General features: G+C 34.3%; 3 protein-coding genes across 5 annotated transcripts in view; 2 read left to right on the top strand and 1 right to left on the bottom strand.

Annotated features, from left to right (window-relative positions):
* Positions 1 to 3,799: 3,799 nt before the first annotated feature.
* Positions 3,800 to 6,972, top strand: LOC120333053 (4-galactosyl-N-acetylglucosaminide 3-alpha-L-fucosyltransferase FUT5-like). The gene is made up of 4 exons (XM_039400403.2): positions 3,800 to 4,251; positions 4,861 to 5,047; positions 5,921 to 6,051; positions 6,284 to 6,972. Exons 1-4 carry the CDS (start codon positions 3,800 to 3,802, stop codon positions 6,819 to 6,821), a joined length of 1,308 nt encoding a protein of 435 aa, XP_039256337.2. The 3' UTR covers positions 6,822 to 6,972.
* A 692-nt stretch (positions 6,973 to 7,664) lies between these two features.
* LOC120333392 (sorting nexin-13-like) overlaps positions 7,665 to 25,098 on the bottom strand; it is a 39,429-nt gene continuing 21,995 nt past the window's right edge. For both annotated transcript variants that reach the window (XM_039400808.2, XM_039400809.2), the window contains 11 exons: positions 24,485 to 24,564; positions 24,108 to 24,212; positions 22,560 to 22,706; positions 15,125 to 15,194; positions 14,444 to 14,598; positions 14,040 to 14,246; positions 13,148 to 13,360; positions 12,509 to 12,697; positions 12,111 to 12,249; positions 11,886 to 12,030; positions 7,665 to 11,775 (listed from right to left, as the gene is read on the bottom strand). In XM_039400808.2, the coding sequence (XP_039256742.2) occupies positions 11,646 to 11,775; positions 11,886 to 12,030; positions 12,111 to 12,249; positions 12,509 to 12,697; positions 13,148 to 13,360; positions 14,040 to 14,246; positions 14,444 to 14,598; positions 15,125 to 15,194; positions 22,560 to 22,706; positions 24,108 to 24,212; positions 24,485 to 24,564 (1,580 nt within the window). In that variant the 3' untranslated portion in view covers positions 7,665 to 11,645. The remainder of the gene's footprint in view (positions 11,776 to 11,885; positions 12,031 to 12,110; positions 12,250 to 12,508; positions 12,698 to 13,147; positions 13,361 to 14,039; positions 14,247 to 14,443; positions 14,599 to 15,124; positions 15,195 to 22,559; positions 22,707 to 24,107; positions 24,213 to 24,484; positions 24,565 to 25,098) is intronic.
* On the top strand, positions 16,220 to 22,664 carry LOC120333415 (uncharacterized). 2 transcript variants are annotated; one of them, XM_039400835.2, is made up of 7 exons: positions 16,220 to 16,528; positions 17,012 to 17,109; positions 17,826 to 17,935; positions 18,403 to 18,678; positions 19,354 to 19,551; positions 20,003 to 20,279; positions 21,329 to 22,664. In XM_039400835.2, exons 1-7 carry the CDS (start codon positions 16,302 to 16,304, stop codon positions 21,742 to 21,744), a joined length of 1,602 nt encoding a protein of 533 aa, XP_039256769.2. In that variant the 5' UTR covers positions 16,220 to 16,301; the 3' UTR covers positions 21,745 to 22,664. The 2 variants fall into 2 exon arrangements, with proteins under 2 accessions (XP_039256769.2, XP_039256770.2); XM_039400836.2 differs by having other exon boundaries at positions 16,229 to 16,528; positions 18,406 to 18,678; positions 21,329 to 22,659.

Below are 25,098 nucleotides of genomic sequence, written 5' to 3'. Positions count from 1 at the left end.
ACTTAACTTAGTATAATAACTGAGATGAAATTCTAAAAAAGAACATTACCAACATAATCTCTAGTTGCTAGTTTGAATGTAGGATAGGGTAGGATTTACATATTTATCCCATGGAAAGAGAAAAGCTGATGAAATGGCTCTATCATATGGCGAACCATAACTTCTCGCCCGCTCAATCCAAGCATCTTCATATTCTATCTGCCTTCATTTTAAATCATTTTACCAACGTTTTAGGCTTGATTGAACCTTCCTACGCCGAGTGCCACCAAGACGATCCAGTTGTGTCGGAAACTTATGAAGTTGTGTCATATACAGCACAAGATTGTCGCCGTGATTATTCGCTCGTTAAAAAAAACGAATTTTTCAGTGAGACTCTTCTGTGGCGTATAATATTCAATTCATGGTACTTTACTTGATTGTGTCTAACGTAACTCGCGGTGGCAGCTTTCAAATACATTGCTACTCTAAAAAACAGATGTAATATGTGGACATAAATACATGAGATAAACTGTCTAATTATATTTAGTTTTGATAGGTATGTTTGCAGTCTTATCGCCGTTAGGAATCCGTATTTTTGCCATTTTGCGAATTAGAGAAATCTGTACTTGTAACACCGATTCGCTCAATCGCAATATTATTTTTAATATATAACCGTTATAATCTTGCGACGTGAAATCTATTTTAGTACAATGAAACTCGATTGAATTAATTAACTTATCAACACAATCCGTTAAGTGGGACAAATGGCACATGTAGTACAAGTGGGAAACGTGGTGCAAGTGGGACGTAAATACAAAGTTTTGTGGCGATTTCAATGTGTCCACAGAACCGAGATTATTGGCAGTGGTGGAATATTTTATACGCTTATGTTCAATAATCTGCATGCATATTCAGTACTCATTCGTTTTCGTGTATGATCTTATTACCCATCAGTCGATCGTGATCAAAAGCAGATTGGCCACCCCTGTTATATATCATCACAAACCGGGAAAAAGTCGCGTTCTCAAACTTGTTTATTGTAACACGAAAATTTACGACGGCAATTTTGAAGTAATGAATAAAAAGGCAAATCCAGCTCACAATTGACCATGTTTCGATTTTAGTGACGATATGTTTCTAAACGCCGACTAAACATAAAGAAATTTTGCATTTTCAATGCCTAGAAAAGCGTTTTTAGACTCGCGGGGGGATGAATGGATGAATAGATAAATTATTTTAAAATCCCATAACAGACATAAATTTAAAAAAAACTCTGGAGAGCAAGCAAAACCTATAAAGAAGTTTAGAACATGAGATTTATCTCATGTGCCTGCCCACCAGCACACACACAAAAACGCAAACCCAATTAAATGATGCATGGGCCAAAGTTGAACAGACAAAATACGCGATAGTATTATACTTTCGGGCTGTTGTACTTTTAACACTTACATTGATAATGACCAATACAATCTCATACAAAGATAGTGTGGGGAGTGCAATGTAATAAATTTGCGACGATAGTCACGAAAGCTAAGAAAAACCGAGCCATGAAAAACTACACTGATCGCCAGATTGGGCATTGCTGAAAAAATGCTAAAGTGGTTTAACTTTAAGATACAAACAAACGAAAAACCATGACCGTAAATTCGGTGTACGAACGCTCATAAAAACAATTATGAGGAAAAACACTAATCACACGTGAACAGGTCTGTAACCTAATTGATAGACTGACGTGGCCCGCATTGGTAAAACAGTATACGCACAGAGAGAACAAAACAAAAATATACCATTGAGTGAATGTTTAAAAACGTTGCGCATTGGTATGGTCATATCAAGTTACATTACAAACTATTCACACATACATAGTTGAATACTCATTTAGTAATAGCAGTAATTGCTGAAAGTCCGCATCCAAATTCCACACCGTACTCCTGTACTCCATTCCTGAAAAAGAACGGAGTTCTCTACTGTTCTACCATTTCAGTTTCCTTGGAATTAGACTATAGTGAGTCGGGTCGAGCTCGGGCTGAAAAAATCTATTTTCTTATAAACTTTACATTTTGAACTTTGCGAGTCAACCAAACGCTGGCTTGGCGATGTTTCAATTAGTGTGGTAGTTATTTAAAAACAGCCTCGGGAATACACATTTCAAGAAAATAATTATATATAACATTTGTCTCCGAGGCATAAATAACTGGTATCGCAATCTTAAGCTAGATCAAATTATATTTAGGTAGCCTGCATCAGTAGAAGAATAGGTTGGATATATTTTGTAGAGTCCACGTGAGTGAGGGTTGTTGATTTCTTGTTTGGCTGATATTCAAATCTATTTCCGAGAAGAGATGTATCTGTATAGCTATTGTTTATTGGACAATTTAGATTAAAACTCGAATACTTTACACAGTAACGCAGTGGTTTTTAAAAGTGTTCCGCGGTATGTCAGGATTCCACCATTACAGTGCTAATGTTCCGCAAGTTTACATGCAAATCTAAGAGTCAATCGATATAATATTATAATTTAATATATTGTTTTAATATGATCAAATGCATCTTAAACCTAACACTATTATCAAACTTGCTACACTTCAAAAATATTTTTGTTTTGTCAGCATTAGGTTTGCTTTTATATATATTTTAGTCGATACCATTCAGACAATTAAACTGTAGTACGGTGGTTGTCCAATCTTCTGAAATATTTTATTGGGTTTCTCCTCCACCAAAATGATTAAAATTCACTGCCATTACATGATTGGGTGGAAAAAAATACGTTTTTTTTCTTGCCAATAACTTTAAAAAGTAATATTGCGGAAACTCACTTAAAATTGATGGAAATTTACTCAAAAAAGATCTCAGAAAACTTACTAAAACATAATTGGACTTTGAAAGGGCATGTATGCAACAGTCAATGGGTATTAGTCATTTAAGAACGGACGAAATTTTATCTAAACCTGGTGACTAATTGCTTGAAATGTGGCCTTCTTTTCGTAACTCAGTATTGGGCAATAGCCCGTTCAAGATAGCATAGAATGTTGTTTGAATGTAAAGTTTTGAGCAATCGATAAAAAAAACTTACTAAACGCTGTTAGCTGCTACGTTTTCTTGATAAATTATGTTAATTAACATTCGAAATGTCTCTTTATCTAATCTGATCTTGATTTAATTTCGAAAGCAAAGTTGTGAAATGATATTCTAATTATTCACATAGTTTTCTGATGAGAAATAATAGGATTAAGTGTTTTCACAAATGCCTGTTACAATTCTGACAAGAGCGAGCCTTTAGCTGATGTTTGATCCAGTTTTGGCCAAAAAAGTTGTGCAGATCATGATCAGGTCTGCTTTGCATGAACGATATTTTGGATATTGTTTGCAGGAATGCATTTTCGTAAGGGAATTTGTTTGTCAAACTTCAGTATGAGTCCCCATCATAATAGGAATTTATCATTTATGCTGGTTAGAAGTAATACTTACTATGGACTGTTTTGATGAATTTGTTCCTATGAGCACGAATATGCTTTCATGAAAGCCAGTTTTTCCAAACTACTTGGTGGCAATCTTGTTAAATTTGTGTCACATAAAATTTAAAGTTGCGATTTATTGAAATCAACTCGTTATCAACTCGGAACTAAGTAATGCCTCTCTTCAATATTGCCACATGGCCAGTACTGCCCAGCTACGTCGCAGTTTCAACGATAAGGTTTATCTAAAGATTGAAGCATCGTGAACAAGAAAGAGAGCGAAACATGATTGGGCTTTTCGCCCTCATGAATTGCCGGTTTCATTTTTACGTTGTCCAACATATTTTTTAATGTTCAATTGAGTCATGAATGTATTTCTACAGAATGAGATTAATCTATACTATCTTTTTGCAATGCGATTTTCTATACGAAGTTTGGCCATCAGCTCCTGCTTTCTTCTGCTCATCATATTCATTCTGAAACTTTTTCCACCTCGAATTGAACAAGTATTTCACCAATCAAACTATAAAGGAACAACTGTTGGTGAAATTGTGAATATTTACAACGTTGAAAAATCGGAAAAAAGCCATGAATCGAGTGTGAATATTGTGCTCAGTACTATTACAAAGCCGAAGGTGATATTATTTTGGGGAATGCCAGAATTTCTACAGAAGTATTTGCTAATTTCAAGGACTTTATCAACAGCTTGCGGTGGTTGTATCGTTACTCCGGACAGAAACCATTTAAATGATAGTGATGTCCTTCTTTTTCACCCAGAATACTTTACTATCTACAAAACGATTATGCCACCTACAAGGTAATTTTAGCGTAGATATTAGAATTAACAAATAATGACTTTGTACGTTAGCTTTGACAGTTTCTCACAATATAAACAAAAATATTTAACAAAAACGCATCATCGAGTAATCTGTGAATTACTAAATCCGCACTTCAACGACCCTTGAATAATAATTATTCCTATATTTACCATTGCAATATTTTTTATGCTGATTTTGAGAGTGTTTTATGATGGCTCTAATTTTTCGGAAACACGAGGAAAAACTGACAAAAAGCCCAAGGAAACACATAATCATAAAATCGAGGCAATGCTCATTTCGAGAAAATTATTGTCAGTCTTTCATCCACTGGTCGGTATTGATACGAAGGCAAATCGGTGTTATTTCTTGCCCTACTATTGCTCATCAACAGAAACCAACGTCCTTTATAACTAGTAAGTATATCACTGTTGATTTGTTGAAGTATATCCCGCCTTTTTCAATTATTGTAAAACTGGTGTATAGGTTCAAATAGCCAAACGATTTGCGATGAAGCCATAGTACGAAAATAATATAGAAATAGAGAGGCCAAGTAATTTTTGTGTGTGCTTTCCAATAATATATATATATATTCTGTTTTCATTCTGAAGATTGCCGAATCACATATACGTGCTTATGAGTGGCGAGAATCCATACTACACTAGATACGCATTCGAAAAACGAATGGACGTGATCTTTAATGAATACGACAAGATTTTCAATATGACGGTGTCATATAGAAGAGATTCTGACATAGTTAATAATTACGGGATATGGCAGAAAGATATGTTAAAAACAGTAAGTAACCCAGCAGTACCTGATATATATGTACATATCGTGAAATATTTTACTCTATTTGACCGGACAAGCTGACAGCAAACACACATCCTACTGGTGAAACCTACCTTGGATACCGAGCAATTGCAGTGGGCCATAATACTAGATGCAAAAATTTTTGATGCATTTTCGTTTGCATACTTTTTCATTATAATTTTTTTTTCGTTCTACCCTATTTTTATTACCTGATTAGGGTATTTCCCAGGGTGTTTCCCTTTTCATTTGCAGGAATTGTTCGCTCATAAAGCAATTTGAAATCTACTGATCAGAATATCATTTGTTAACATTTCAAGGCGCCTCTTTGATTATAATTGACGTTCTGAATCGAGTCATGAAATAAGTTTGACAGTCCCATCATTATATTCAAGCGCCGTGGAATACCGTTGGTGTTAAAACGTTTTGCAAATTGAACAACATACCTGTGTTATTTCAGGATCAGTATTTTCTGGGAAGAAGTTGCACTAGTTTCTAGTAGGCTATAACATCCGGTAAATCCTTTCCCTCCCGGGACTCAGCGTGTCGAAAATCTTTAAAAGTCCATAATGAGTGATCTAAAAGTATTGCTCTCGCCAAATATCAGACTTTTCCCACTACTAGAAGATAAAAGGGTTTTGACAGGGTCATAAATGAATTTACGAACGTACTAAATTTTTACGGACTGAAACCGACACAAGCAAAACAATTACAAGCCCAAGCTTGCAAAATTGTCTGCCTCTTTCTGACCTGTGTGAATTAGTTGAGTTAGAAATCTTACATCTTTAGGTGAAATTCAATTTTATGTAACTCATAACAGCATACTTCTATTGAAATAAAAGCGTTTTTTTTTTATTACAGATACAGCCATTTTCATTGAAAAAGAAAACGAAGTTAGCTATTATGCTAGCAAGCGAATGCTGGAGAGCTGGGTCCCAATTAAGAATAAAATTATCGGATGCACTTGTGGAAGAAGGATTGAATTTAACACGGTAATACTCTTAAATTTAATATCAATACTAAATGAAAAGATGCCCTATTTCACTCTTATTACGGTGCTAAAGTGGGAGACCATATTTTTAACCGATGCCACAATATCTGAAATTGTCCAATGTTGAATAACGAAACTTATAGATATACCCAAATACATTAATGGATACTTTTCTAAAGAAGTCTAACGTGATATGTAAGTGTTATTGATGACTTATTGTCATTCTGTTCCAGATACGGGGAATGCTTTGGATCGCGATACGAAGGGAACATAACAGAACTACTTTATCAATATAAATTTTTCATGTCGTTTGAGAATAGTATACACTGTAAAGACTATATAACTGAAAAATTTTGGGTGAATTCATTATGGAATGGTGTCGTGCCCGTTGTTTGGGGACCACTAAAGGAAGATATCGTTCGTGTAGCCCCACCGAATTCCTTTATTTATGTCGACGATTTCGAGTCGTTGAAAGATTTAGTACAATACTTAAACTATTTGGATAAAAACGACGACGAATATTTAAAGTATTTTGCATGGCGTAATCTGGAACCTCCTGAAAGACAACCTAACATTTATTGTGCGTGTGGGAAAATGAACCTGGTTGATGAAAAATTTTGCGGATTATGTAGAACCGTAACCGATGGTTCGAAAGGAAAACCGAACTTAAGTTTAAGTAAATGGTGGTACGGTGGCGAGAATCCAGACTGTCTTCAAAATAATTTTACACAGTTGGAATTAGATTTCAACAAACAATACGGCATCAAATAGCAAAGAAACTGAGAAGAATTGGAGTTTGAAATTCTCCACTATATAAGATTTGATATTCTATAAAAAACGGCGCTCCAGAAGTGTATGTACCAATATGGACGTAACTAATTTTGTTCGCCTACTTTTACACCAAGTTGTATAAAGGGACTTAAACCTATGGGCACGGGGTATATTCACTTGGCTAAAACAGACAGTCCCTGAACTCGTAATATATATAACTAAAATATCCTCAGTTTAACCGGGAAGCTTAAGGAAAATTGGAATAAAATTATGGCCTAGCCTTCCCTGGTACATATACTACGGGGGGTACCAAAAACAGACTGCGGCGTGAGACTCATTAGAAGTAATCGCATAATTTGATTATCAAGATATAAAACTTACGATCCCGCGAAATATCGTCACTAGTGGGATCTCTAGTGGCTCTCGTGAAGGAAAAGTGTGACACACTATTCACTTTTTTAAACTTGCTGTGAATCTTTTACCTGAATTTCACTGAACTGCGGCCTGTATATACATATCTACTTCCATCACAAGTTCATTTCATACGTGTTGAATTAACATGACACGCTTCACATAATTCTAATAAATAACTTTTGAAATTCTAAATATAACGCTAGTTGTCGGCCGTAGGATGACCCATTTGCTGCGTTCGTCTGAATCAAGAACAGGTTCGTCGATTATTACATTCCGAGAACCCTGAAAATTCCACAACTGGTCTTTCGTTTCTCCTCTTATCCAAAATAAATATGAAAATTGTATGAAGTCGTATTTGTTCGTTAGAGCAATGTGTATTGTACTTATCTCGATCCCTCTTTCAATGTAACAGTCCATGAAAAAGATAAATCATCGTAAATCAATAAACATTCTTCCAAAACTTTATTATATCATCGTCACATCTCTAGTACAAAACCATTCGATCGACCAAGGAAGATATACCAGAAAATGCAAGTAAGTCGAGGGTTCCTCAGGTAGGCCTAAAATCTCGGCCGTAATGGCTCTGCATTGAAAATCTGGCATGGAAAACAGCCAGTTGTTGGCGATTTCAAACCATTATGTCCAAAGCATTTAGCCCACAATTTACAGTGTCTTGTATGACCAAAATGATTTGAAAATATTCGTGTGGTTTCACAGTGACTTTATGTTGAGGACAACAGCAGATGTCTAAGCGTCATTAGCTGTTACTGGGCAAAGTCCTGTCGCAATTAACTCGATTTTAACAACACGTAGTCAAAGATGGGCTAGGGAATTTCAGAAACGTATAACTCCCGTTTGTTACTGTCATAAAAATGGTCATGGAATAATCATAAAAAGTACACCTTTTAAACAGATATTTCTGAATGGAAATTGACTAGAGAGCATTGAAATAAGTAGTTAGTCATGTAAGCATAAACACAACTTCGGTGATCTATAAGGAAATGGACTGTGCTTTTAAAAAAAATCAGAAGAGTTCCAAAAAAGTAGTGATTGTAGATGAATTTCACTTAAATGAAATTCAAGTTTTGCAACGAAATTAGACTTTATGTAAAATAAGCATATAAATTTGGCATATACACCCCAAATCAAAATCAGATGACAGATAGAATATAACCCAACTCATATAGGCCCATCACAAGCATGGTTACAAAAGTCGAAAACAAAATGCAGCTGTTGTTAAATCTTGGTCTTCTTGAGAACATACTTCTCTTTAAATCTTAAAATAGGGATTCAGATCTAATGGAATGGATCTATGTTATGATATAGGATACTGTGAGTTCCAAGTGTTGTATAGGTCATAGTGTCCCGTAGCAACTTTGCTTCTTATGGATTATATCCTTATTTGAAAAAAAGTTTGACAATTTTTTAAAAAAAATTTGAATCCTTAAGCATTGTTTGATAAAATGATGGCATTGTTCCAAAGGTAAGACATAAGGGTTTCAAGAAAAAATGTGGAACTTGAAATTTTAAACAGTCTTGTTTCACGATATTACACAGAATTAGGTGCTCTTTAGGTTGGTATTTAACCATAGCTTCAAGTAATTTTCACCAACATAATACAAAGATGCGTTATGTTAAAAAAATATAAGTTCGGTCTTCTTCTCAATTCACAAGTTTTGCCTTTTTAGATTGAAAACCTCAAACTTGTAAAAAAGATTCAGCAAAATGGTTAAATGTAATCAGAAATTGAAAATTTTGCTATATATTAAACATGCTATAAATGTCATAGTATAGCTACACAATGGATTTATTTTAAACCTTTTCCACGAGTAATCGAAAATTTCAATAACAGACAATTTCTGATAATAAAATTTTCTCAATCCCTCAATACCAATCAAAATGAAAAAAAAGAAAAAATCTCATTTCATACCCTGCCCAGATATTCCCATAAATCTAAATATACAGATAAAGTAAAACGAGCACAACAGGATTCTATATTATATCTATAAATAAGAAAAAGAAATATCTAAACAACAAATCTCTAAACAAGCAAATTGCACATATTCTCAACAGGTACTACCTACTACCATTGAACATAGTATTCATTTCTACATAAAAATAAACAAAGAAAAATAGGAAAAAATAAATGGAAAGTAATGTTCCATCAAAAAAAATTGCGCCACGTAATAGGTACTAACCATATTACTCACGAAAAATTTAACTATCATGAAGTAAGATTGTCAGACTTGTTGTGCTGTGGTTAGAATGTTAATATTTGCGAAGATCGAGTAGACCATAAAACCTGATCGTCCTTGGATATTTTTACGACTTATCTGTAACAGATTGATTCGTTTTTCATCCGACCTCCCAAAATATCATTTTCTGCTCCCCAAAAAATATCATGAAAATCTTTCTAACCACATTTGATAAGAAAATTGGTTACTTCACCTTAAGATATTATTGGACAGTTGGCAAATTAAAAAAAAACAGGGTGACCCCAAAAAAGACAGATCCCATGCATTACTTCCATAACAATGAAGAAAATTTAGTCAAAACTTGAACTTCTGTTTGTGTATGATTGTATGCAAAAGTTTCATTAATCTAGGATGCTTAGCACAAAAGTTATGTTCCCTCTAAAATATATCACAAATGACATGTGTTGTTTTTCTTGAGGTCAGCCTGTTTAATTGAAAATCAACATTTGCAAAATGGAATATTCTGGACATTAGTAAACCCAATTTTATTCAACCGAGTAAAGTAGCAAGAACATGTTCTATGATTTTTCAAACATATTATTATTGAACTTGAAGGGATTGTTTCCAAGTGATAAAAAACACCACAAAGTTACGGAACTAAAAATTATTTTGAACAGAGTTGGTTTGAACAAGGTTAGAAAACTTAGTGTAATCTGTAGAAACAAAAAACTGAGTGGACATAATTTAAAATCTATTCTCAACAACAATTTTGATATATATCATATCAAAATCAATCTTCAAAATATAGATTGAATATGGCATAATGCGACCCAATTTTAAACTTATCTGATATTTATATATAACTGTTTTTGAAGAATGTATTCCGAAATTATTTATGTTTGGGCATGCTTGATGAAATATTATAAAGTTTTAAAATTATAGTTTTTATAAATTTTGCTTTAAAAGGAGTTATGATATACCGTAGTAGGCGAAAGGTAGGGTTGAGATGAAATTACTGTTTGAGTCACAATGAAAAGAGTGGTTTTGCAAACATAATTATGCCAAATTTTGCTATCTGCTGCTTGCAGATTTCTTGTCCACTCTATTTTGAATATTTAAATTCCAAAACTTTTCTTTTATTTCATTATTTATGTTCCACTCACTTTTGCCTTACTATCTGTTATTTGTAGCTTATTGCTAGCTAGTTATTTTTGAGGTGGGGACAAAACAATTTATATATTATGTAGCATCATGCATTTTAGAAAATTTTTGTTTCAGAAATATTAACAATCAACATTTTCAAATTTTGGATCAATATCAGCCAGAGAATGATATCAGTATAAATGTATAGTTGTAACAAATAAGAACCATAACAAAATATTTGTCTTAACTTAATCTATCCCACCAAAACGAACAACTTTTGAGAAAAGCCGAAATATTATTATGTTGAGGTGAAAGAAAGCACATAAATGAGAGAAATAGAATATGTCATGATAACTGCAAATTTGGTAAGAGTCGTAGATGTACGCAGGTAGATAACACATCCAAAGGCAAGGAAAAAGAACCCATAATCTACAATCACTTGAATCATATCTGTTAGAATTACAGCATCACATAATTCGTGGACAATCTTTTATTAACTTTGGAATAGACAAGAGGCTTTAAATGCAGATGTGAGGTGAAGTAGGATAAGTTTTTTGTTAATTTTTAAAATAATTATTCAATGCCTCGAACTATCAGATTGACTATCTAACATAGTAAGATTAATTTTTTGTTTTGTATTCAGAGTGTAGAAAATTTCTAGCTTGGGTGTCCGGTATGTCTTATGTAATTTCGAACATAAATACTGTTTTTGTCAGTTAAATCGTTGTCAAAATATTTCATGTCAATTTTTGGGCCAATATCGTTATTTTCACAAAAAGAAGTAAAAAAAGAAAGATTTGCTGACTATGACTTCTTGCTGAGCAAAACGAACAAGTACTAAGGTTTAACAAGCATTGCACGTACATTACAGCAGTGTCAGATTTCAAAAATAATGAAAAAAAAGTGAAAAAAAAAGTAGTGAAATAAATTGGAAATGCAAAAAGGAATTAAGAATTATATGCCAGGCCTTGTATGATATAAAGAAAAACTTTGTCTAATCAACTTTAGTTATCAATGTACCATACAAAGTCAAGACATAAGAAGGATGATGAATTTGTGTATGAAATTTTTGTCATCTTCGAGACCTAACAGTCCTTTTTGTTCCATTTCCCTTGATTAGAGGTCGTCGTGACATTCTTTCTCTTTTTCTTGCTCTCATTTTAGGAGAGTTAGAATGAAATTTTTCAAAAAGTTCTTTAAATCTAGAAAAAAAAAGAAACCAAAATGAGTATTTTGAACACATTCTGCAATACTACCACATAAAAAATGTCAGAAAACAAAGCAAAAATATAAAGTTAAAAAAACAATCTACCTATTTGAAGGAAAAAGTCTTTGCATGACGCCTTCCATTAAAACAATAAATAACCTTGTATTGAGCTCAGGATGCTGAAAAAGTTCGAAAACTCTCATCATGCCTCGACGTGACGTTTCCGTGCCCACTAAAGGTCGAAGTTCATCTGCAAAAAAATAAAATAAAAAAAAATTGCTTTTTTCTGTTTTCAATTTTTGACTGTGTAAAAAATTTAATGAGCAGTACCTGGAATAGCACCAAGAAGTTTGGACTTTGTCAGCACCCTTGTTCTCATTCTGACGGCCATATCTCGTTCTGGTGCTTTTTCTGCTAGAATTCCACCAGGCCAGAATGAGTCACGAAATTTACAGATGTAATCGACAACCTGAAAAAAATAAGAGAATAAACTAAAAAGGCTATGCCACGCTCTATCAAGACAATGATTATTCCAAAATTATTTACATATGCTGAAAGGTTGCCGTTTGTTGGACAACATTGAAAGCATTATGCCTTGTGAACAAAAACAAAAAATAATGTAAACAGTGAGTGCTTGGTAGCAATTAATAATATATTTATCAAACTATAATTAATATAGGACATTTTAAAAATTACCAACAATGTTGAAATAAAAGATCAAACATTACCTGTTCAGGTGCGACAGCATTGTCGACATATTCAATAATTTTACGATTCATCCGATCGCCAAACACAGCTCGAACGAGTTGTTGTAATGCGGCTACGATTTGACGACGTAACCACTGGTTTCTATGTTTCAAATCAAAGACTTCATCCATAAGCAAAAGAACAATTCGAAGTGGAATGTTGCCCTCGATCTATTGAAGAATAGATAATCAAACTCAAGTACTCGAGCCCCATTCTTGGCAAAAAATTAATGGCCTAGTGATTAAACAGGGTTTTGCAACCTGCGGGCCGCAAGGAATAGTGGTCGGCGGAGTAGTGCTAATTTTGAATGGTGTGCGACCCGCATAACTAGTTTTTAAATAGTTTAATATGGTACGTGCGACTGGCGTGATTAATTCCAATCCCTTTACATTACAAAGCCTATACCTAATTACAATTGAATATCTATGCCAATGATGTTACAATGCCCTAACAGCTAGCTTGTGCGAAGCGAACAACGCATGTCATAAGATCAATAACCAAAGTTTTTGTGCCTGCAACTACTAAAAAGCCCATGTTAAATGAGGGTGTGGCCCGCGGCTTCACCCAGTCATTAGTACACCCCAGGTCTATTCTATTGACAGAAAAATAATCATACACACATTTGCCTCAATTTGTTCTGACACTCTGCAGTCATCAAATAGCAATCCATCGTCGTTGATGTGAGTATCTGTGCCATTTTTTCTGATCGAAATCCGATGTATTCCACCCGATACTTTATCAGATGCTTTATGGATTCCGTCTAATAAATTATCAGGTGCTTGCATAACAAAATTAGTTACACTTCTCACAGAATTTCGCATTACGGAATCAACCTAAACAAAAAATGAACCAGCATTATAGGGAGTGAGAATTTTCCTTAACAATGGCGTATATAATACAAATAGGGTTACAAGAAAGCTGTTGAGTTAGAGACTGATGTTTTGGGTCAGTGGGACAGGATTTTCTTATCCATCTCGACACAAAGACAGGGCATTAGCAGCTTAATCAAATGGACCATGACCTCTCTCTGGGAAATCACTCCAGGCTGTGTATTGAAGGAGCTAGCCATTCCATCATTCCAAATTTGAATTTCAACTAGAGGGGTAAGTAATAGGCAACCAGTGGTTACATGCACCATTTCACAAAGTTTTCAGCAATATTTTTGCTGGACTCGTATTCTCTCTTGCCAAGATATGCTTGAAATTTCCTACTTCTGAAAGATGTGAAATTTTAACAGAAACGGGGGTAAATTTACTAAAGTCAATTTTTAGCCTCCAACCTCTCACAGCACAGAGTAGGAGGTTTCAATTCAGAAAGATTCTTGTAGTTTTAAAAATAACGTTCGTTACATATACATGTTTGCTTGCCTGAAGACTTTTTCAGAGCGAGGGTATGAACATGTGTCACAATAAAATAATACATGCTGAATAGCATAAAAAAATAGAAATTTGGGATCATTTTTGGGTAACTGAATATTAAAACTTGCAATTATGAAAAAGAAAATCATCAAACCTTTTTCTTTAGTGTTCTATTATTTTTTTGGTAAGCTTTGGCATCAAGGAAAGTATGAATGCTTTCCATAGCACGAGGTGGATGTTCCATTGATAAAACAGACTTCAAATAACTATTGAGTTCTGCTCGTCTTTTTTCTAAAAATTCTTCATTCAAATCTTTGAAAATTGTTTTGCTTGGAAGCCTTAGGTTACCGAGATTGCTACCCTAGGAAAAGAGAAAAAATTGTGTTCAACATTTCAACTTCTGTTTGAGTATGATTGTACACAAAGTTTCAGTAATCTAAAATGTTTTTGCACAAAAGTTGAAATTTTCATCATTTTTATACCTAATATCTGGCAATAAATGAAAAAAATATCGCACTCTAATAGAATCAAAATGATTGAATATTAAATAATTCCTACATTTTCTTTCAAGCTCTGATGTAGATCGCTGAATTCACTAAATCTTCTAAAAGTATCCCATTTTTCTTGTTTCGTTATTCCATTAGCAACAGACCAATATCTCGCTACATTGATTGCGAACAAAGCGTAAGATTTTCCGTGTTCATTGCAAATACCTGGAAAATGTTGAATGATATATTAAAAAATAGACATTTTACCACATACGAACAATTAAAACTATTTTTGTTGCAGAAATTTTCTCTAAACAAGGCACGTTACAAGCAGCCACCACTCAAATATATAAAGCTATCACAATGCCAACAATGCAGACTGTTAGATTACAAAGGAGATTTGGGAAAACAGGATAACATAGGATTTCCAATTTAATCGCCCTAAACAATGTGGAAAACATTTGCCAGCCAAGCTCGAGTATGACAACAGTTAGTAGTTGGCCAGTTTGGTATTTAAGATATATACACTCGAATGATAAAGGAAGCCATAAGTGGCAAGCGGTTACATAAACCACCCTGCAAGATCGAAGAGTCCTCTCACACAAAATATTTCCCCAAAGGAATTTAACTCACAAAGACACGCACGATAATCAGTATTGGAATGGCGAAAAACTAGAAACTTAATTTATATATACTTTTGCTACTGGCGCAAGTAAAAATGGATATGATGGAATGAAAGAAAAACATCTACCTGTTTGTGTTATAACTGCTTTGAACTTTGAACCAGACTCTTCATTCTCTGTCGTCAGGTCATCCATTGACTGTAAAAAAAAGAAGTGATGAATTAAATGAGGGAAACAGAAGATTTTGAAGGAAAAAGTAGAATCAGGGACAGAGCCAGGAATTTTCAAGGGCGGAGGGAGGTTCTGAAATGTCTGATTGAAAAGTTGGACGTTACAGCTAGCAGTTCCAAAGAGAGTTTTGAGGGTCTAAGAAGCGTTTCAAACTATGAAAATTGCCATGTATATTGCCTTTTTCACATTTCTAAAGGGAGGGTTTGACTCCCAGAACTCCCCTGAGCAGTATATTGAAAAATTAGAAACTTTTAATTGTGTTGGATCTAAATTCTTAATACATTTCCAGTGAAGATATATTTTTTTGTTCTTTAATTTGACGTATTTAGACAAATTCCACTGTGAACAAAGCCCTGAGAAGCGGCCACTATTGTAGATGCTCTTTATTTTAAAAGAACCAGAATCTTTCCAAGGCCTACCCAATTCATTATACCCTGGGTAAGGTAGTGGGCATAAAATTTAATCCAGACCTTTTAACCCCCGATAGCACCATAGGTAATTCAGCGCGTGAACAACTGTGCCACCGAGTCAGGAAAATATACAATTATTCAACAATTTTTCACTGAAATACAATTTCTAACAGGCAGACTATTAAAAATATATATATATGGATTCAGTATCAATTTATTAATATAGATAGTACTATATTCATCATCAATAATTCTATAATAAAAATATGACAATCTAAAGAGATGAGCAATCAAGATGATTTCCACACGCTCTGTATTAATCATCCTTTCACCTGGGTACGTTTATGTATACTACATCACAGGAACAATGTTGTGACTGTCCTGTCAATAGTACAACTTAGTCATATTGTCAGATATATCATTTTACGTCTTCGTAGAGGTGACATGGGTATGATTCACTTAAAAACTACATTATCTCACACTCGAATCAGCATGAATATGATATAAATTTATCACTATGGTAAGATCAACCATGGCCCGTGGTTGAATGAACAAACAAAATGGGATATTTAAAATAAATATGGGCCCAATAGGTACCATAATACACAGGTGGTTCAGTAATAACATATGGTATATAAACAATACTGTATTATCGCATTCAATTATGGCGTTGTTTGGAAATCAAGATACTAGAAAATATTTTCAAGTTGTCTTAAAAGTGATTTTGTGCTTTATTGGGATTAGGATTGTATCTTCAGAAATTTTTGAAAGAGAATTTGGGTGGTGTCAAACTGGAATTGGAAAATATAATTTTTATGATGGATTTGTAAAATATAATGTAAAGACGATGTCATGCGTGAAATGCGGAGGAAAATTTACTCTGGAAACAAGGTGAGAAATTCGATATTTTTTTTGAGTAATCTAAAATAAAAAATGATTATTTTTTTTTTACAAATAACCAGGAATGACCAAAATGAGGTATTCCACTATTTTGAATTAATATTTTTAGGTATGTGATATATTTTATATTGCGTCATGCTAAAAAGGAAACACGCATCAGTGAACATATATGATTTTTGATATGATTGGTTTAATTTTATGGTATTCAGAAAATACATACAGCATTTTTAGTGTTAGCACAAAATTTAATTGCTTGAAATGATAAAATGAAAATTTTTCTTTCCGAATTATTAAAATGTCAAATGCATGTATTTTTCAAGTAATGCATTTTGCCTGTCCCTGCAAATATCCCCCATAAAAAGATCAAAAATTTTTTTTATTGTGATAAGCCTACAGCTTATTATTTGCTATAAAATTACACCATCCCAGTTTCAGCATTCATACTACATTAATCCCTATATTACTTGTTTTTAGAGAAAATATGAAAACTTTAAAATGTTGTTCTGATGGTCAACTGAAGGCAAAATGTACAAATGAAGAATTAAAGTGCAGTAGTGGTGGATATTACAAAGGTATATATAACAGTAGTACCAAAATATTCGCCAACAATCTTGGAGTGTGATAGCCTATGATAAAATACCTAGGGGAATCAGTGAAGAAACCCACTCAGTTGGTGAACCAAATAACATTTCAGTTAGTTGTCAGTCTATAACCAATAGGTAATAAAATACTTCACCCAGCAGTTCCCAAACTTTTAATTCGTGTGGCGCCAAATTATCAGAAAGAAAAACTCAAGGCACAATTCGCTAAACTCAGTTCAGCAGATAAATAAACTGCAGCCCACGAAATTGCAGCAGGTAGTTTTCCCCCTATTGTTACGTAACAATATACATTACATAACAGGAAGTAAACAACATGGTAATGTAAAATTAATTTATGGATTCACATAAAACATTCATAATAACTACAATATGTAAAATATTCAATCATATATTAGTTATGTTTAACACAATTCTGTTAATTTTCGGGCGCACTTAGCAAATCTCTGCACCTCCTTTGGGAATCGCTGATTTAACCAGTCAAATCATTCCAGACGAACGAATCTGGATAGTAGAGAAAGAAGTAAATTAGTACTGAGAAAGACCAAGAGATCATGCTTCCAAACACAATTATCTTCAACCAGAATTTGAGATGGATAGAGTGATCTTAATGATGGGCATAATTCACAAACTGTTAGCTAGAAATGCATTTCAAACATATATTGTGCAATTTACATTTTTACATTCAGAGAGTGAAAAATGTGACGGAATAAAGAATTGTGTTGATGGCACAGATGAGGTTAACTGTACTGCTGAGTGTCAACAATTTTCTTGCAGAAATCCATCCAAGAATGGAAAAGTAGGTTTTCTTCTTTTTGAGGATGTAATGTAAATCATGTAGATCACAGACAAGCAAAATTGAAAAAAAAAATGAAGGTTTCAATCCATATACAGAAAGATGGCACAGTGAATAATTAACCACTTAGAAATAAAAGCGTGGTTTTAAGCGTTAGACTTAATTATGATAATATCACATATTAAAATCTTGAGTTCAAATCTCATGCGCACAACCTCACCCAGAGTTTAATAAAGGAAGAATATATATTTAATGGCCTAAAAATTTTATGCAAAAAATTTTTTTCAACTTTTGTGTTAAAGAAAACTGGGCACACCGGAAGTATTCGTACCAAGATGACACACAACCTGAACAACCCCAACCTGGTACACATGCTATGTCAGGTTGTGCGCCATCTTGGTACGAATACTTCGGGAGCACCGAAACTGTGTACTATTATGAAATGTAATTAAGGTTGATTATTTACAAAGCAGAAAGTGGAACAATGTATCAGCGTTAACAAATTATGTGACGGAAGAAAAGATTGCATCAGTGGATTAGACGAATCAAATTGTGTATATTATGATGGAAAATGTGACGGATTTTTGTGCACTAGAGTGGAACAATGCATCAATGTTACAGAAGTCTGTGATGGGTCAAAGAATTGTTTTGATGGAAGTGATGAAACTACTTGCGAAAAATTCGTGAAATCAGAAGCTTTTGAATGTAACAGTAAAGATGAAAAAGAAGGATTTGCTTATAGTGATGTAAGTAGATAAATACTGAGGTTTCCTGGAAAGACGAAAACTATTTTTAGCCTGCCAACGAGCGCCTATTTCAGGTGGGCTTCTACATGGTGTCAAGATGTAACATTTTCCATGCCCTAATTTTAATTTAATATCGACCAAATGTACATTGAAATTGCCAGTTCACAGCAATAATCAGAGGCAAGGCGATTCGAAGCACAAAATCCCTTTTTGTCTGATTTCTCCCAGCAGCTAGACATCATATTTCCAGATGCTTGACCAAGCAACTGTTCAGCGAAAGCCAATCGGCTTTATGCAACTGCTGTAGAACAGCCCACGTGGTTTGCAATGTCCTATTCTCCCAATTTGTATTTTTCCCAATGAACGTCCTTGGGCAGTCTTGTGGAAAACCCCGATAGGAATACATCGTTAGTAAAGGTTGTTCCAAATTTATCAAAATAAACGAAAGAAGCAAGATTGCTACAATCCTGATACAGGAAAACCTATGACCTAAAACTTGTTTTATGGTCGCCATTGAGTTTCAAATTTATATGTGAAAATGCAGGATTTTTTATAATATGGTCAGGCATTGTATATCCATCCCTATCTAGATTCTATGCTTGCTCGGAGCTAGCTACTTTTGCCAAACATTCCAATTTGGTACTCAAGTTTGTGTTTTATATATTTTGTGTTTAGATATGTGACGGATATAAGGATTGCGCAAGAGGAGAAGATGAAGACAATTGTTTTGTGTGGGAAGACTGGACATCATGGTCTAATTGTCAATGTCTAACAGCATCAGATGGAATTGAGGTTGTGAATAGAAACAGATATTGCGCAACTCTCCATATTCATGTGAAATCAGAAAACAAATGTACAGGACCAAATACAGAGGTTAGATCATTGATTCCATCCTTTTTTTGTTACATTCTGTCCTTTACCTGTTTCGGAACTCATTATTACTCCCCCACTATGCATAAAAAATTCTTCAATCCTTCAATCTTCTATGGATCCTTGGGTGGGCCAGTAGTAACGAGTTAGTGTGGCCATTATCACAGTTTAAACATGCGTATATTCATAACAATTCCATTATTCCGGTATCTTAATTATTTGTACCAGTACTGGTAGATTGCGATCACTCCCCTCTCTCGGCCCACAAATATCCTTCTGCTTCTAAGTATGGCCCCGTATAATCAACTTCGGGAACCACTGCTCTAGAATATGTTACAAATGACCTGGGTTCTGTGTTTTAGAAGTGAATCGAAACTTTTTCAATGCCCAAATGACAACTCTTTATTTCACTGAATAATATCTTCTTATAGTTATAATCACTTATTTTGGACAGAACCGAAACATGACTTGCAACTGTGCACCCTCAACAACAGAAGTACCCGAAAGCGGTAAACTGAGCATTACCGTGATTCTAGTAATTATTCTTGCTTCAACACTAACATTAGTTGGAGGTTTATTAATAATGAACATGGTGATGCGTCAGAAACGAGCATGGCAATCGTACACACAAGCTGCTGTTACATTTGCAAACCATCCTACTGATTCTCTACTTTCTCCGCTACCAATGGATGTGAATAACGAGAATCATACCACACCACCTCAATTACAGAGTGAGTTAACTTGAGTTAGAGTATCCCGATGAGTTAAGTAGCTTAGAAATAGAAAAGATTAATTTCGAATTTCAATTTGGAATACAAAATTCAATATCTGCTGCCAAAACTGGTAAAAGACAATGACGAAGGCATGAAACATATGGCCCTCCAGCCAATCTATGGCCTTAAAACCTATTTAGGTACATCATTTTTAAATTTTTACTGATTTGTAACGCGGCCATTAGCATTTTTGACTTTGTGTCAAAGCACATACTTCTGTGAGCATTTCATTTCAAAAATGAGGCTGTGTAAGATAGCATTCAGGAATCCCCTCAATACCTCATAGACAGGCATTTTCATATTCAACTTTGAGTTGATAAAAACCAACAAGTTGTCGTTAGCTTTACTATAATTTTACGTTTTGGGTTTGTTCCTACTACAGAATGGCCCTCGTTCTTTCTGTTGATGCTCGTGATACAACCCAATATTCAATTTTTCAAACAGAGTCTGCTTGTTTTGCTGTTATGTAGCTTCTCCCATTTCTAAAAAGTTGTTCAATAGTTCAAATCAGGGCTGGCAACAGGTGGCCCGTGGGCCATATTCCAGCCTGCCAATTCATTCAGTGTGGTCCTTCTCAACACTCAGAAGATTTTTTTTCCATCAAGCGTTAAATCCTAATCCAAAAGTTTGTTTAAAAAGGCGGACAGATGTGTAAAATTACAAAAAAATTTTTTTGCTCTTTGTCACTGCGTCAAATCTTTTTCAGTTTACTGTAGGGCTAAGTGATAGCCTTTTATTATGAAAATTTTTCAATTTGTTGTATACGTGAAAAAAATATTTTTTTTTGTGGCCCAATTAGATGTCGTAGTTGGTTATATGGCCCACCAATAAAAAATGTTGCACACCCCTGATTTATTACAACTTGCGGGAGGTAGTGGGCATGGAATTTGAACCCGAGATTCTAATATGTGATTAAATCTAACGCTTTTCACCACTACGCCATGCCATGAATTGATTTAACTCAAATAGGGTCAAATTTTTTGCTGAACTTTCAACCATACATTTAGGTAGAAGACTTCCATCAACACCTGGTATTACGAGCAACACATCACATACCTACTCGAGCGTTAGATTTGGCAGCGATTGGAGCGTTCGCAACAATCATATGGAAAGTTACCAAGCATCGATACTTACTCCTTATGACGACGACTCATTATACAGAAAAACAGTTGCAAACCCTTTATATCATTCATACAACGGTAAACATACAGAGCATCACAGTCTTTCGGTGCCAAATCTTACAGCATCATACGTGTCTTGCGAAAGTGTTGGAATTGGAACTCCGTCGGGAGTATCGGATGTAGAATATACTGAAGTATTTCATGAAGTAGATGAAGAAGATTTGCCATCAACATTGATGGAACAAATTGAAATAGCTCAAATGGGAAACCTGATTGAAGTATCGGATACAACCATAGGATAAACAATGAGCCAATACCAACATTAGTATCAGAAAATATTTGTATCACTACTTTGGTAGATGGAAGTAAACAGTTTTACTTTAGTTATGTGGAATTCACTACCTCATAACTGTTTTCCAGACCGCATCGTCATGAAATACCTTCAAGTTCCGTGTTGAAGGGTATTTACTAACATACGATTCTACACTAATTCATTATAGCTGTTGGCACTTTGGTTGAACTTGTGCCAACTTCATCAGACCTAATCTTTTTTATTTCTGAGTGAGTATGTGCGACTTTGCTTAGAGCATATTTCCTTATAAAAAAACATAATGGACCTATACATTATAGTTTTAAAGCGAGCTGCAGACCATTTTCTCCCAAACGTATAGATATCATTTGTATAGTAAACACAAATGACCAGAAATTCTATGTTGTTGATAAGTAGTACAGCAATCATTTTGTATATATTTATTCCTAACAGAAATTATGCCAGATAAACTTTTATTTCAAAATTGCAGAATTTTAAAGCACAAATCAAAGGTGCAAAATTCTGGCCAGTTAATTACTTGAAAGGAATATTTTTGGATATTTCCCGAACTTCGATATTTCAATGCCCTTCAAGATCTTTAGTTCATGTACAATACTGTACAAGTAGAACATGATTATCATTCCTATTATCATAATATAACCTTTTATTGAAGAACAATAAGACTACTTGTTTAATCAAGTTTTTTTGAGAGATATTTTGGTCCCACGAAATATATATTTTTTGCTTTTTTTATTTTACTATTTCAAATCTTAAATTTAGTAGTTTTCATATCTCATGTTTACTTACCGCACTTGAAATTGAACCATTTACGCTCGATTCGGACTGATTACTTGGCTCTCGAAGTAAATCGAGTTCAGCCAGCAGTTTAATGTACAGTGGACTCTTCATAAAAGCTGGATATAATTTCTCATCTCTTTGCATTGTCTGAAAAACCTTTGAAAAATTCGAATTCTTTTCAGTATTTTCATACTTTTTCATGGAAGAGGAAAGCTGAAGGGCTTTATCATCTAGCACAGGGGTTCCCAAACCAGGGGTCGCGACCCCAAATTGGGTCGGAGTGATACGTAGGTAGGGTCGCAAACAGGTAACGGGGTCGCTGAGGTATGGTAGAGGATGGATACACAAATCATCTAAGATTTGACGAAATGTGTTAAATTTGGCAGTTTGTACCATGGCTTACTGTAAAACAGGCTCATGAGCATCGCTCTATGCTTAAACTATAGAAAATGTACAACCTTTTTGTGACATCACTGTTTGGTTTTAGCTTATTTTACTTAATACCACCACATGACCAAACTCAAAAGTCCAGTGAAAGAAATTCTAAACTAAAGTTTCATGAAAAATTGACCTAGGGTCGCACTGGACGCTTAAAAGTTCTTCTTGGGGTCGTCCTGAAAAAAGCTTGGGAACCCCTGATCTAGCATGTCCCAACCTTTCGTACAATTACCAGTCCATGTCGATATAGGATAAGTTGGTCAATTATTTGTTTCAGATGCATGGATATGATAGAGAAGGAAGCTGTCGAATGTTAACTGTCGAATGCTAACCACCCTACGGCGGTGAGGGAGTCAGAAATCCTCTTGCACACAATTCGAGGCGTCGAACCCACGGAGGGTAATCAGACATGCAATTGCAAGCGTAACCCTCAGCAGTAGGCACAATGGGATGGATTGAGATAACAGATAGTTGAAAGAAGTTATATTTACTGAAAAATATATCTTTCAGAATATATACAAATGAATAGTGTATTTTTTTAGCAAATCGACCCTTCACATTGAAACTACGATATATATCAAATGTTGAAATAATTCACACTTGTTTTTAAAAAACCTTTCAAATATGAATTATCGAAGTTTGTGCGAAAAATTACATAAATCAGTATATTTTCATGTTGATCATAGGGCCTTTGTTTTCTCTGTGATGTTTGTTATCAGTTAGGATATATAAACAAGAAAGCAATGCTTACAAATGGACACGAAGGCCAAAACTAAGTATCGAATTTTTTAGAGTACTGGTAGTCTGATCAAGAAATGTGATCACGGAACCAGGCGCTATGCGCAATTTTCAAGTTTAATGACATCATTGAAGCTAAAACGAATCCCATCGAAAATAAAATAAAAGGAAATAGCCTTCTAGCGACAACAGTAACACCAATCTTTAATCACTGAAAATTTCAAAGCAATTGGTCTAGTAGTTGAAGAGGAAAGCGATTCTTTCACAAGAAGGAGAAAAAAAATTCTAACAAGATCAACAAGAACATAATAACAAAACAATCCATAGGACCACTTTTTGTCAAATAACTTCAATATTGATTGCATGAAAAATCAATATTACCTTCTTTTGCAATTCATCAAAGACATTAGGTGAAGGTTCTTCATTGCTTAATCTTCTTAAAATTTCTTTGTCCGTTGCAGAATCTAAATCAACCCTGGGACTTGCCTAAAATCAAATAATGTTTTAAAGTAAAACAAATTAAGACGCATAAGGATACTATTGTAGGAAAGAAATGCTTCAATAGATCACTACTTTTTTGTGAAATATAGCATTTTTTGTTGTTTCAAATATTTCATCCGAAATTAGTTTCTACATTTAGAATATGTTGGAAATGGCCTGCGTTGTGTTTTTGGGTTCATCCAGTATTAATATATCGATCAAACTATTATAAATCCCTGGAAAGTGTAATCAGAAAAACGGAAAATGATTAATCTTACGTTTTTACTTAAATATTGTTCGTATATGTTTCTTCCTATTACACGTAACATTTCCATGTCTGGTGTTCCTTTCAATTGCCCTGTATAATTTTAAAAAATCAGTAAATGTAATGAAATAGCGAATGATAATATGAATGACTAGCCTACTTGACAAGGCAAATGTGAGTTTATCTGGGCAGCAAAATCGAGCAACAGAATTTTCTCAAAAGTGTGATATACACGAAGTAACATCTAGGGCAGTGGTTCTCAAATTTTTTAAGCCGCGCCCCTTTTTTAGAATTTGTGATGTATCACGTCCCACCTCAAAAATAACAAGCTACAGATAACAGATAGGCTAGTACGGCGAAAGTTTGTTTTATTCGAAAAACACCTTAAAAATATGTGGATGGCATGTTAATAATGAAATAAATGAAAATTTTTGAAATGTAAATATTCAAAACAAGGCAAGCAAGATCAAATCTAACAAATATTTTTATTTTTAATTAGCTTCACCGGCCCCTCAAAGTATTGTCCCTCTTGTGGTACGCGTCTCATCGTGTGAGAATCACTGATCTGGGGAATTCATTTTGGTTATTAAACTCAAAGTATGTTAATATACTAAAAGGCAAAACTGT

Source organism: Styela clava, chromosome 13 (genome assembly GCF_964204865.1).
Source record: "Styela clava chromosome 13, kaStyClav1.hap1.2, whole genome shotgun sequence".
Lineage (NCBI taxonomy): Eukaryota > Metazoa > Chordata > Ascidiacea > Stolidobranchia > Styelidae > Styela > Styela clava.
This window is presented reverse-complemented; position numbering and strand designations above follow the sequence as displayed.